Raw genomic sequence first — 13,756 nt, forward strand, 5'->3', positions numbered from 1 at the left:
TTACGTTTCGCACAAAGCAAGCAAGCCGCGTTCGCTGCAGTCTCACACTTGAGGTGAACTTTTGTGAGTTTCTTTATGAGCTTATGAGCACCTGCGCTAGTAAAATACTAAAAATAAATGCTCAACGATACTTACCAGAAGTGTTTTATCGAAATGAGTCCATGCATCCATATCTCTTGGTAAATAATCCATTATTATTATTATTTAGTTTTTTGTGCATATATAAAAGCTAATCTGAAGCGGACTGTATTTCGAAAAGTTTAAGCTATAGCTTGAGACTGCCCAAACAATCATAAAATTACTCCAGAAAATTGCAGCATATTTCTTTTATTAGCTTAATGTAAGGCATGCTGAATTCATGCGGAGGATTCAGTCTGTTGCAGAAAAGCAGAGGCTGACAAAGAGCGAAAATGGACAGAAATATTTGCGCTCTATCACGGGGAGTTTGCAAGTTATGAGGAGTTTAATACACGAATATGTATCATAGCCAACCACTGAAATTACCTGAGCAGCTTTAAAGTTCTAAAACATAATTTAATAACGTGCGTTCATTGCATGGACGGGGCATATGTAAGAAATACTTGCTATAGCAACAATCAGCTCGACTGTATTATCCAGTGATGCAAACTATTCAACTCTTCTTTTTTTTTTTTTTGTCAAATTCCGTGGTTTTGAATTGAAAGTTGGGCTGTCATTTACGTGATTAATGTAATTCATAATTATTGTGACAACAATAGCATTTTCAGATAACAAAATACTTGCGTTTTCAACATATTAGGAATACAACTAAAATTGAATGGGTGCATATTTTAAAATAAAAATAAAAATCTTATCATTTATTTAGTTCCTTTACCATTAACATAGTGGTCTGGTCTTAATATTTAGTTGAAAAATCACCAGTGTTGAAACAACGATACAGAGAAAGAGAACAAAGAGGGTTTTTATTATTAAAAAAAAAAAAGTTTATTTTGCATGATATTCTAGGCTGACCATGAAAGCTTTGTTTTTTTTTCCAGTGTACATATCAGTCTATAGTTAATATAGCAATATCTACAGTATAAATATTTTGACCCCCCCCCCCTTGCAATACAACCCCCACCAACAGAAAATTGCCCACCCAGGATCTCTGCCCTTCTATAGCTGTCAATAACCGGCCCTGAGTACAGATTCATCACCCATGTGCGCAAGATATTCAGTAGGTGGCGGTAATACTCCTAAGGAGTGAATGACCATTGAACAAGAAGAAGAAGAAGAAGAAGAAGGCCAAGGCAGTATGAGGTTTGTCCTCTCACGCTTGCCGTATCGCGTCGAGAGGTTAAAGGGGAAACGTTCTAACATGACGCTCTGAGAGCAAAACAACGCGATTATAACCGTTTAAAGAGAAAAAGAACTCGCCTTTTCCCCTCGAACTGCCTCAGCGTTTCTTGGTGCGATTGTATTTTCCGTCTCTTCGGTAAGTTCGCGCTCTTAGACTGTGTATTTGGAGTTTAAGGCAAACACGTGGATCGGCGCGCCTGTGACACGCGCACAGACACGCAGCAGAGCTGTGAAACATTGTTTCTTTTCACTTGATGTTGATAAACTTTAAACCTTTTCTGCTCTGGCGCTCGAGACACATCGTGTATTATGTGTATGTCTAGTCGTGTCGTTTCTCTGAATCAGAACTGTTAACTGTTATAGAGAAACCATCACGTGGGTAATAAGTTGATCTGTTTACACAAGGTTTAATACACTGAGCATCAAATATACATTAGCGTTTTGAACACCATAATGAGAAATCTGACTGGATGTCATGTAGGACTTAGCTGTTTTTGCACTACAGGAGTCATGGCTGTGGGAAATACATTCTCAGTTTGAGTGTTATTTTGGAGTTTTATTATTTTGGGGTATTATTAAGAACTGTAAATCTTACTGTCACCTTGAGTACCCAGTAACCACTGAGCTAAAACACTCTCACCGCCATCATTTAAAACACTGTGTAACATTCTGTAAACACTGTGTCAACCTATTTCACAAGTATGACGAACAGCGATAGATAGACAGACGCTGAAGTGCAGACGCTTGTAGTAAATGTAGCACTGTCAGTTGTCGTCGGAGACTTAGTCCTCCTTTCTGTTCTTTCAGGTTCTTCACGCATACATCAACATTCCATGTCCATAACTGTGAAACCCTCGAGACACAACAATACACCGCTCCGATCACAGCGTTCTTCATCCTCCTGTTCTTAACGTTCTTCTTCTTAACGTTCTTCTTTAACGTTGACGTTGTTGAAAGCCGCGCACAAATGACGTCACTATCGACCGGCTTACGTCACGTCCTAGTACCCACTCTCGGTGCGAACGCATCCCTTTAAATGGTTCTGGGAAACAGTTCAGTACTTTAGTACTGTACATTTAGTTCTGGAACTAAAGCGGTGTGAAAGGCCCTATAGACACTTATTTGTTTCAATTGATATATGATTTGAGAAGTACTGTGTGATGAGGATCATTAATAAAGTTTTACACTGCAGTGTTTTGTATGTTTCACAGATCATGGCATCTGCGTGTGACTCTCCCGTTGATGATATTGAGGATATGGTGACGTCACATGACCCCACTCCTCACGAGCGTCAGTTTGCCCGGAGGAACATCGTGCCTCGTCCACGCAAACACAAACTCCAGCCGGCAGGAGAAGAGCTTCAGACAGACAGGTCAGAGTCCTCAAACTAACCCAGCCCACAGTGCTGCTAAACACCTGCATTCTGTGCAGATGCTGAAATTCTGCATAAACAGACAGTTAGCCTTCAGCTGCTCTGACAGAGAATTCTCTCAAGATAATGTGTATAACATAATCAATGGGAACATGCACTTTCACATTCTGCCTTAAAAAAGCCATTTGGACAGAAAATTAGTGTTGTCACAGCATTAAGAGGGTACAGTCTGTACAGAATGACAGTATGTTGTACTAGAACTGTACTTTATATATATATATATATATATATATATATATATTATATATATTATATATATAATATATATATATATATATATACACACACACACACACACCAACACACACACCAACACACACACCCACACACACCAACACACACACACACACACAGTGGGGCTCGAAAGTTTGGGCACCCCTTACAGAATCTGTGAAAATGTGAATAATTTTCAAAAAATAAGAGAGATCATACTAAATGCATGTTATTTTTTATTTAGTACTGTCCAGAGTAAGATATTGTACATAAAATGTTTACATTTAGACCACAAGACAAAAATATTGCTGAAATTATTAAAATAACCCCATTCAAAAGTTTGTGAACCCTTGGTTCTTAATACTGTGTGTGGTTACCTGATGATCCACGACTGTCTTTCTGTTTTGTGATGGTTGTGCATGAGAAAACTTTTGAACACGATGAAGATGGCCAAATTTTTCTTAATTTGTTGAAATATAATTTTTTTCCCCATTTAGTTCTGCCCTTCGTAAGCAACAGAAGATACTTGTATGTTTCCTGGAACACAAATTAAGCACAATTTACCTTGATCTTCAAATTCAAACGTTTTCACCCCCCAGATGCATCTTGTTTCCTGTCTGTGTGCATTGAATTTATTTAATACACGAGATTCACAATTTGAGTTGAATTACTGAAATAAATGAACTTTTCCACAACATTCAAATTTATTGAGATGGCACCTGTGTGTGTGTATATATGTGTGTGTGTATATATACATATATTACATATAAATACACCCATATATAATTGTGGACAAACAATTAATCGTGAGTTTTTGTTTTACAAAAAGGTTTTTGTTTACATAATGTGTGTGTACTGTGTATATTTGTTATGTATATGGACATAAATGGACACAACATATAAAAATATTTAATATATAAATGTAACATTTTTCTTAAATGTATACATGCATGTGAGTATTTATATATACATAATAAATATACGCAGTACACACACATAATGATATAAACAAAAACTTTTATTTTGGATGCGATTATTTGCGATTAATCCTTTGACAGAACTAATATATACACACACACTGTAAAAAAAAATTGACATAAATTTACTTTATGTAAATTCACAGAAAATATCTGTAAACTAGTTACATTACTTTCACAGTTAATTACTGTATCATTTTTAGACTAAATAATTGTGAATTGACAGCTGTGTACTGTGACCTCACAGTATTTATTCCATACTGTGATTTGGCAGTATGCTCCTGTAAGATTACTGAGTTAGCTGTGAAGTTAATGCCATCAGATCACTGCAGTTAACCAGTATTCTGCTGTAGAATTACAGTGTAAACTGAAATAGTAATGAGTAGCCAGTAATATGCTTTTAATTTACTATAAAATGTACTGTTAATTAAAAACGTTTAATTTAAAATGTATTGTTAATTTATTATAAAATATCGTAATTTTTAAATTTGATCATTTAACCCATCAATAACACTGGAAAGATATGTTCAGTTCAATTAAACACAAAACAATCAATTTTACACATTTATTTTGCGGTTTAATAAATCCTGTCTAAACTTTCCAGGAAAGAGGTTCAGATGATCATGCTTCTCTCCATTGAATCAGGACACACTATAGAACATATTCAGGGATCATCTTACTACATGACCACATCTAGCTTACTTATCACAAAGCCAGAGTTTGGTTTGTCCATTCTGGTGTTGGAACATTGCTTACACACTAGATTGACATCCATTCAAAGTCAATGAGTTTCCTGATCAGTGTACAGACTTGCAGCTTGATATGTTTGTGCCTGTCTCTGGATTGATGCCCATGAAGTACCTATAAACAAAAAGGCAGAGAGGAAAACTGTTGAAAAATGAAGGTTTCAGTTCCCTAACCCTAACCCTAACCCTAACCTGACCAAAAAGGTGACAGAACAAGGTGATATTAACCCTAACCATTTAAATAACAGCAGCTAAAAAACATTTAATCACAAACACACAGTCAAGAACAATCCTGTAACAAAGTAGAGGTGTGTGATTTATCCAGGCAGAGCATTTGCACACAACAGTGTTCATCATTTTATATGCACTGGTTGCAGAGGAAGGAGGATGCTTCTTCTCTGGTCTCCAGCACAGACACAAACGTTGAGTCTGAAACACACCACTTGTTTGAGGGGAAGAAGCGGGTCATCATCGCTTGGCCGCTGTGGTCCTGCGCAGCTCGCAAAATCACAACACATCCAAACCTTGTTTAACCCACCAAATAAAAAACTAGTCCTCAAGTACAATATTATGTAGAAATTACCTTTGATAAATTCCAGAGTGGAAGAATCATCTTCAGCATACTTCAAATTGAAATGGCAAAAATGGAAGTCAGACCAGTGATGAAATCAGCTTGTCCCTCCAATGTCAGCATCCATGCCCTCCACTTCATTGTGTCACCGGAAACAAAAACAGATATACTGTTACCTACTGTTCAGAAAAGAAATAAAGATTTATTTACTTAAGAAATTAGAGTGAAAAGAGTAGTGTGGTGGCATACTCTAACTACTGAATTTTAGATGACTACTTTTAAAAGAAAATAATTGCAATCCACCTTATTTTTCAAAGCTGACATAAGCCGTTTTCTGTGAATGTGCGAGGCTTCTGGTTCATTAGCCGCTGTAGGGAAATAACGAGAAGAATAACAAGTAAATGTAAAAACTTTTTGCACTACAAACCAATGTGTTCATAATGTAGATAGTACATTAAAATAATATGGTAACACTACACCAATTTGCAAGTTCAAGCAGCAAAACATGCTGCTTACAGCTAAAAATAGCTGGAAGCAGATGAGACTTTATTATTTTCATTTTTAAAATAAGGTGAATAAATTCTAAATGCTGAGCCTATGGGTAAAAAGTAAATACAGTTGCTAAGGTGTATAATTCACAATGTTACATAACTAATCACTTAACAGTTTTGATATTACTTATAATCTGTCATTCTTATAATAGACCATTAATTTTCTGTTTTAAAACCAAGACAGTTGCAAATATAGGCCTTTTTAAAAACATTTTTTCAAAGCCAAATGATTCAGTTGTGAAGTGATAGCAGGTCTGAATCGTTTATGTTGACCTCAGGCAGTGGGGCAACCTTTTTGTGTACAGACCCTTTAAATGAAATTAATACATCATTAGTATCATAGTCAGAACAATCATCACTCTACAGCAATGTTTTTCCAGAAATCATGACCCGGTTACTTAAGATAATCCACATGATTTATTGTGAGCAGCTTCATGTAGAAACTATTTGTAGAAAGAAAACAGTTCCTTCATGAAACTGCTCACAACAGTCTCATGACTTGACACCTTAAACAATCAAGCAAGGGGTGCAATTGGCAGCTTCACAGTCTGTGGCTGTAGCACAAGGATGCAAAAAATAATATATCAGTACAACAGGAGCACAATAAGAGTGTTAATTATCTGTACCTATGGTAACACAGTCAAAATTTGCACACAAATAATCTCTCTCCCCTATCGATTTATCTTATATGCACTTCATTTTTCAGTTGATGAAGCAGACAAAGGCTAAACAGGGCTCCTAAAAATTAGCTTATGTCTTACAGTTAGCTACTAACTTAATACAGTACAATTACTGCAACCAACGTCTGTTTATGGTTTAAAAACTCGCTCAAACATACCCCCCAGCTAACATAAGACCAACGGGCCACTAGCAGCCCACCAGCGGACGCCACACACAGTTCACCGGCGTTTTGCTCATCGTTATCCCAGCGGACCACCAGCAGCAGCCGCCGCTTTTCTTACAGCGGTCCACTGACGAGCCGCTGGTTTATAATCACTGTTTGCTGGCGGTCCACGGTCGGTCCGTGGTCCATAATCAGTTCGATTACGCTAACCAAAATGTCCTTTCACACAATAATGGATCAAAAACAGTGTACAATCACAATTGTAAATTTATTTTCAGTGAAAAGATTAAATATACAAATTTATTTTCATTATCAGATGGTTTTATCCAATGTGATTTTCAAATGGAAGCATTCAGATCACATATTTATACCCGTACAAAAGTCAACCACAAAATCAAAATCTTGTGTACACAAGCTGACTGCGAACAACATGACAACAGAACCTACAACTAACTCTAATTGGTTAATACTTTTAACCCCTTAACTGTCACCCCCCATTTTTTTAAAATAGGCATTAAAGTGCACTATCCAAACTTAAATTGTTGTATTTTATGAACACTTTGTAGACCTAAGGTTGGTCTCTTTTTAAAGAAGAAAATTAGCAGATTTTGGCAAAAGTGGAATATTTTTTCAAAAAATTAAAGTATCAAAAAGTTATAGAAGTTTAAATGTACTGTAAATAAAATGTGCTATATTAATTTTATTTTAAAGCCTTGTGTCTAAATAAGTTATGTTCCAAATTTGAAGTTGATATGAAAAAAATTGAGGTTTCTGTGAGATTTTATTTAGGGCGTCATACCACAAACAGCCACTGGGAGCCATCAAAACTCCTTTGAATTTTGTTTAATGAATTTTTGCCTAGATTTCTGTCAATTTTACTTCAATACTCAAAATAACCACCAAATATGGAATCCTGAGACTCAGACCTTTCCAATGATATGTTTGTTGCCAAGATTATAAAAAGTTATAATGCAAAGACCGTAATGCATTTTGTAATATGACACTTGACACCGCCCACTAAGGGGGAGGAGACCGCCATAAGATTTTAAAGTACCATTTCTATGGTAACGCAATGTCTGATTTCAAAATGGTTTTCACAGGATGAATCTTGGGCTTCTAAGCTTTCAAATGATATATAATTTATGATGATTACTAAAAGTTTTTATAGAGAAAAAGGACAACAAAAAAAAAGAGTGCCAAGCGTCCCACAGGTGACAGTTAAGGGGTTAAATTGAGTGAAGTGTCATATAGGTGAAAGTTATTTGGTTTGATGTTTTTGTTTTTGATTCTTAATCATTTGTGGTTTGATGAGTATTTGGAGGAGATGAGAGCACTCAGTCAGAGACAGGGGAGGCGGGACGGAATTCACAGTATTGTCCTGTAACTGCTACATTATTTTCACAGTAAAATTCCCGAATACTGTGTTTTTATTTATTTTATATGTGTGTGTGTGTGTGTGTGTGTGTATATATATTTCAAGTAGTTGTTGTTTTCATTGTTTTGACTCAGGTAACAGTGTATTCTAATAAGCAACCTAAATTTTAGACACCAGTGCTGTTTCCCAATTCACAGTTCCAAATTTAATAATACAAAAAAAATACTACTAGCTTAATTTATACAAAGTTATGCTTATTTCAAGCAACAGAATAAATCCTAAGAGTCTCTTCACACTAGCAGTTCCAGATTTCTCCCTATGTTGACGTCATACTCGAAAGTCCCACCCATTTGTGACGCTCTCTGCCCTATGAGCATAGATCCTGCCCTGATCGAGAAGCAGCAGTCTGTCATTACTGTTTTCTTGCTGTTGCTGCTGGAGGTACAATAGCTGCGTTAACATGGACCCCACTAATCTGATCGTAATAGGGCTAGAAGCATAATCAGAATAAAAAAGTCACATGTAAACAGGTCAGTCAGATTGAATTGGCCAGATCCAACTAAAATTTTGATCGGCTAGTAAGGGGTGGTTTATTCCATTTGTAATCCGAGCGAGAGGACATGTAAACACTTGATCGGATTGAAAACCTGTTAGATTATATCATACTCCCAGGAATTTTGTGAGTTTGCCTGTCTGTGCTCTCTCACGTTATACTTCCTCCTCCCATCTGTGCTCCCTCCTTCTCTATACTCTATTCTTATCCCTTCCTCTCAATGTATACTCGCATGTCTAGGATAGCTAGGGTTCAAATGGTGAGTGCCATTGTTCAGACCCAGGTTACTGAATTTAGTCTGTCCTTTACAGGAACTGCTAGAACCATTCCTTTTATGTTCAGATCCTATATTTATCATACACATGTAATCTGTATCTCATTGGATGAATCACTGTACCACCCCTTGCAACGCAACTATATAATGTATGAATATAATAAACTTAGAAGAAGTTTGTGAACAAGACGTTTGGCTTCATGTTCATAATTCTTCCCGTGGGCCCACGCAGGGACTGAGAATATTCAGATGGCATCGAAAGATAAAGAGCTAAATTATTTTTAACAAAACTGGAAAGTACTGGGCATGCGCAGTGACGTATGATGCGCGGAACGAGCTGTTCTTCCTGGTGAATAAAGTGTCATAAATGAGTGTCCCGTCATTATAAAACCCCCCTTTCACTCAGCGTCTGTGATGTGGTCCCACCAGCCCTTGTATAAGACTCTCATCAACAGACTGGGTTTGGGAAGGGGCACCTTCACTTTTGCGTTTAAAATAAGTTTTTGGATTTGTGCAGACCTTCTTTTTTGCGCATGCAATGTTCACTAGCTTGCTCATATGATGCCCGCCCTCAGTGCTCTCTGAATGCCAAAGGCTCATTTGCTCAACACAACCCAGTGTTACAAAATGCCATAATTCCAGCCAATCAGAGACGAGGCTGCTAATTTCTCATTGGCTGCCTTGACAGCCAATCACAACATTCCTTGCATCATATTTTTTTCCTAGCACATTTTAACAATTCCAAACAACATCAATCTTATCTACTATTAATCTTGTATTTAATAATTTATAATTGATATATAATTATTCATGAAGCCTGGAAGTGAAAAATGTCTTTTATTCAGGAGTGCATAATTATTAAGCAGATTTTCTTTTACAGATAATATGAGCCCAAAAAGAGGTTTAACCCAGACTGAAAGTCAAAAATTATTAAATGCCCATGAGAAATATTTAAAACCAATACAAAACAAGAAATTGCAAAGTTAATGAAGGTCAGTCAAAATCATGTGAAAAAAGATGCATGTTTACTGCAAAATAATAAGGTGAAGGTGAAGAATTAGGTATGAAATCACCAGGAACCATTTAGTCTCCAGCTCCACCATTCTCCAGAACTACAACCTACCTGGAGTCTCCAGAAGTACAAGGTGTCAGGTCCTCAGAGACTTAGGTTAAGTATAGAATCCTAAAAAATAACTCCTACCTAATAAGTATCACATACTGAAGTGTAGTAAAATATAGGGCTGTGACGGTCGCCGTGACAACCGCATCACTGTCTACTGCCACCTGCAGTAGTGCATGTGACGTCATGCACTTTACACACACTTGTTTTGTATACAAGTGTAATAACAGTAGCCGGGTTTCCATCCAAAGTTGCGAATTTAACTTAAGCGCAAAATTGGAATATCGCACAAAACTATTTGCGAACAAGCACCGTTTCCATCCAACGAATAAAAGAGAACAAAATCTTCATTTCCTGATAAACTGGCAATAGACATCACTAAGAAAAGTAGGAGAAGCTACTGAATATAATAATTTTCATGTATAATAAATTACTTGCAACCTCAGAACGAGCAGACGAAACACACAGAATGCGGTTATTGCTTTCGGAGGTGGATGCCAATGTTTGGGAACGCAGTCGTTTTAACAGTTCTGGGCGGCAATTATACAGAAATAGTTTGACAGATTTTGCTCTGGCATTTCAGAATGACCATAACATCATTTTAGATGCTGTGGAATGAGATCGTTCCGCTTTAGTCAGGATTTACCATCCCATTGCGCAAAGTCACATGACTTTTTTTGATGCACTTGGAGGAATTTATTTGCAAAATGCATTTCCATCTCCCATTATTTGCATTAACCTTTTTTCACATAAGTCAAAAACCACCTCAAGCGAGCGTAAAAACGTTTTTGCGAATTAAGGCATTTTTATTCGAAATTCAGTGTTTCCATCACTCGATTCTGATGCGATACTTCAAAATGTGCATAAAAACAGGGTGATGGAAACCCAGCTAGTAATAGTTACAAATTGTTTTATTTACACTAAGTCTATGGTAAATTACAAATGACCTCAAACACCATACACAGCGTTTCCTTTAGATTGGCAGGTTTGAGCACAGGAAAATACAGTTTATGCATTCAGCAAATAAATTTTGTGTTAGGCGATGAACCTTGTTGGGAAACCAAATACTACATTGCCGATCTGGAGCCACATCCATTCATGATGTCATCCATCCGCGCTTGTACAAGTGTCTTCAAGTTCCCGTGATCGCAAACGCATGGCTGGTTAGGTTTGGTGAGGCTTTCTCCAAACTGGCCAAATAAAAACGAGACAGCAATAAATGAAAGATGTTAACAATAAATGTGGCAATCAGTCCTATTTCAAAGAGAGCGTGTGCAGACGAGGAGTTTAATGCGCCCGCTTAAAATGGGATTAATACTTTCGCCTGGCTCTGCTTTGCAAGCCTGACTGCGTGCGTTGGATAAGCCTTTTCTCAGAGAACTGTGTCTACACCGGATGCGACACCGCGTTGCAACAGGTTTGTCTAGTGTCTACAGGACATTTGAACTCTGTGTCAGTGGCTCATAAATAGACAGAGGCAGTATACTGTCGGGGATTTGTCATGTCGTGTCGTGCCGCATCCAGTGTAGCATCACTGATTGATTATAATGAATTCTATAGTATTTTGTGGTGTCGCGCTTCGCCACTCGCGTCCTGTAGACTGGGTGTATTTAACTTTTTTTATTTAGGCTACTTTCTTGTTTAACTGTATTATTTCTTTGATATTTATTTTAGTTTCTTGCAGGCTGCGATTCACTGACGGATGGAAGAGCTAAAATAAAAACATGTTTGTTAATAGATGATTGAGCCTCATTTATTATTATTTGTGTTTCAAAATTTTATATATATATATATATATAATATAAAATTAATAAATAATATATGTATCAACTAGGGCCGGGACTTTAACGCGTTAATTGAGATTAATTAATTACACAAAAAATAACGCGTTAATTAAGATTAATTAATTACAATAAAAAACATTTCCGGATTATTAATAACTTATTTTTGCACCGCGGAACGTTTCTCACTGGATGAGTTTCGGCACACCGATTATACTGGAGCACCAACTAGCGTTCATGACTTCAGACAACAACAAACCACAGTGGACATGAACGAAGAAGCAGACGAGACCGCTTTGGTTGGCCCCTTGGAGGGGAAATTTTTTTATAAAAAACGAACGGATGGAAGCGTCGATAAGAGCATGGTTGTGTGCAAGCTATGCAACAAGGAATTCGCATATCACCGCAGCACATCGAGCCTCGTATCACCTCAACGCAAAACATATATTACATATATATTTATTGTTTTGGACAAGGTTATTGAGAGTTGGACTTAGTATGTTATGGCCTCTGAAGCAACAGAGAGATGTTTTCTAATAGTCAGGGTTTCCAATGTTCTGAATGTACTTGACAGTATTGTGTTTTACTTAAAAGACAATTTACAGAAGGTTCCAGCACCTATAAGCTACCTGAATTTCTGAAATGTACTATTTCTAAATTGTTTCTAAATATGCTATTGCTACACTTAATGGCAAAAATTGCACTGGTCTGCTAGACTTGGTTGAACAAAAATAAACAATATTTTGTTGGTTAAGCTTATGTATTCAGTCATTATTCAATGGTATACTATAAATCCATGTGAAAAAAAAATACTTCTCACTGTTCTCCGGTCAAATATTTATATGCGATTAAAATGCGATTAATTTCGATTAATTAATTACAAAGCCTCTAATTAATTAGATTAATTTTTTTAATCGAGTCCCGGCCCTAGTATCAACACCATGCCACCGGCGGTAGTTGGTCCATTGCCACTGCGGTGGTAAAAATCTGCCACCGTCACAGCCCTAGTTAACCCTTATGTGTTGTTGGGGACGTTTTCGTCCACTAGGGGGTAAAGTTGAGTCTTATTTTGGCCACAACTTTCCCCGTGTTTCAGCAAATGGAATAATTTTTGGTGACAAATCTCATTTTTACACATATTTTGGGAAAATGCTTTGAAAATTTTCAAAAACTCAAAAATACACTGTGGGCAAATTCACTACCCTTTCATTATGTTCGTGGATGAAAACATCCACTAAATGAAACTGCTGTAAAAATGTATCAGATAAATATTTTTTTTCTAATTTTTTGGCATAAATCTATTAATCAACCTCAGTCCTGATCAAAACTACCAAATGTTTAAAAAAAAAAACAAGATTTTAACTCTTTAATTACCAAGTTCATAAATGATGTCACTGATTTGGGAAAAAAATCACACAAAATGACATTTTCAATATAAAAAGTGATTGTGGACTGGATATTTTTATACCTTTTATCACAGTCTTGGGCATGTCAAAGATTATTAACAACATTGACTTTGATGCATTTTTAGTTTTTGTGCAGCATTAGATTTTATTTTTTTCTCCCTCATTTATTGTTCGTGGCTGTTTTTGCCCCCTTGACTTCCATTATAACGACATTTTTTTGATTAAAAAGCCATGACACCATAAAATCATGCATTCTTGATTGTTTGTGGTTTTCCCTTTTGGGAAGAGGTAAAATGTTATTTTTACAGTTGATCACTAGGTGGGACCATTAACCCTTTAGATAGGCCTGTGCAAAAAAAAAAGCTTAGTTTCTGGCTTGTATATGGATAACACTGTTATTTATTTGGCAGTCTATGTCACAAGCCTCCTGATTTTTATCCAAAATATCTTAAATTGTGTTCCGAAGACGTACAAAGCTTTTACGGGTTTGGAACAACATGGGGGTAAATGATTAATGACAAAATTTTCATTTTGGGATGGAGTAACAATTTAAGTGTAGGAATACAAGCAAAATGACACCATTCTTAGGATTTTGG

General features: G+C 36.6%; 1 protein-coding gene across 2 annotated transcripts in view; it reads left to right on the plus strand.

Annotated features, from left to right (window-relative positions):
- Nucleotides 1-1,211: 1,211 nt before the first annotated feature.
- The window catches only part of cdkal1 (CDK5 regulatory subunit associated protein 1-like 1), a 247,966-nt gene continuing 235,421 nt past the window's right edge, over nucleotides 1,212-13,756 (plus strand). The window contains exons 1-2 of one of the 2 annotated variants that reach the window (XM_042740258.1): nucleotides 1,212-1,278; nucleotides 2,529-2,689. In XM_042740258.1, coding sequence (XP_042596192.1) covers nucleotides 2,532-2,689 — 158 coding nt within the window. In that variant the 5' untranslated portion in view covers nucleotides 1,212-1,278; nucleotides 2,529-2,531. The other variant, XM_042740257.1, reaches the window with a different exon arrangement.

This window comes from Cyprinus carpio, chromosome B16 (genome assembly GCF_018340385.1).
Source record: "Cyprinus carpio isolate SPL01 chromosome B16, ASM1834038v1, whole genome shotgun sequence".
Lineage (NCBI taxonomy): Eukaryota > Metazoa > Chordata > Actinopteri > Cypriniformes > Cyprinidae > Cyprinus > Cyprinus carpio.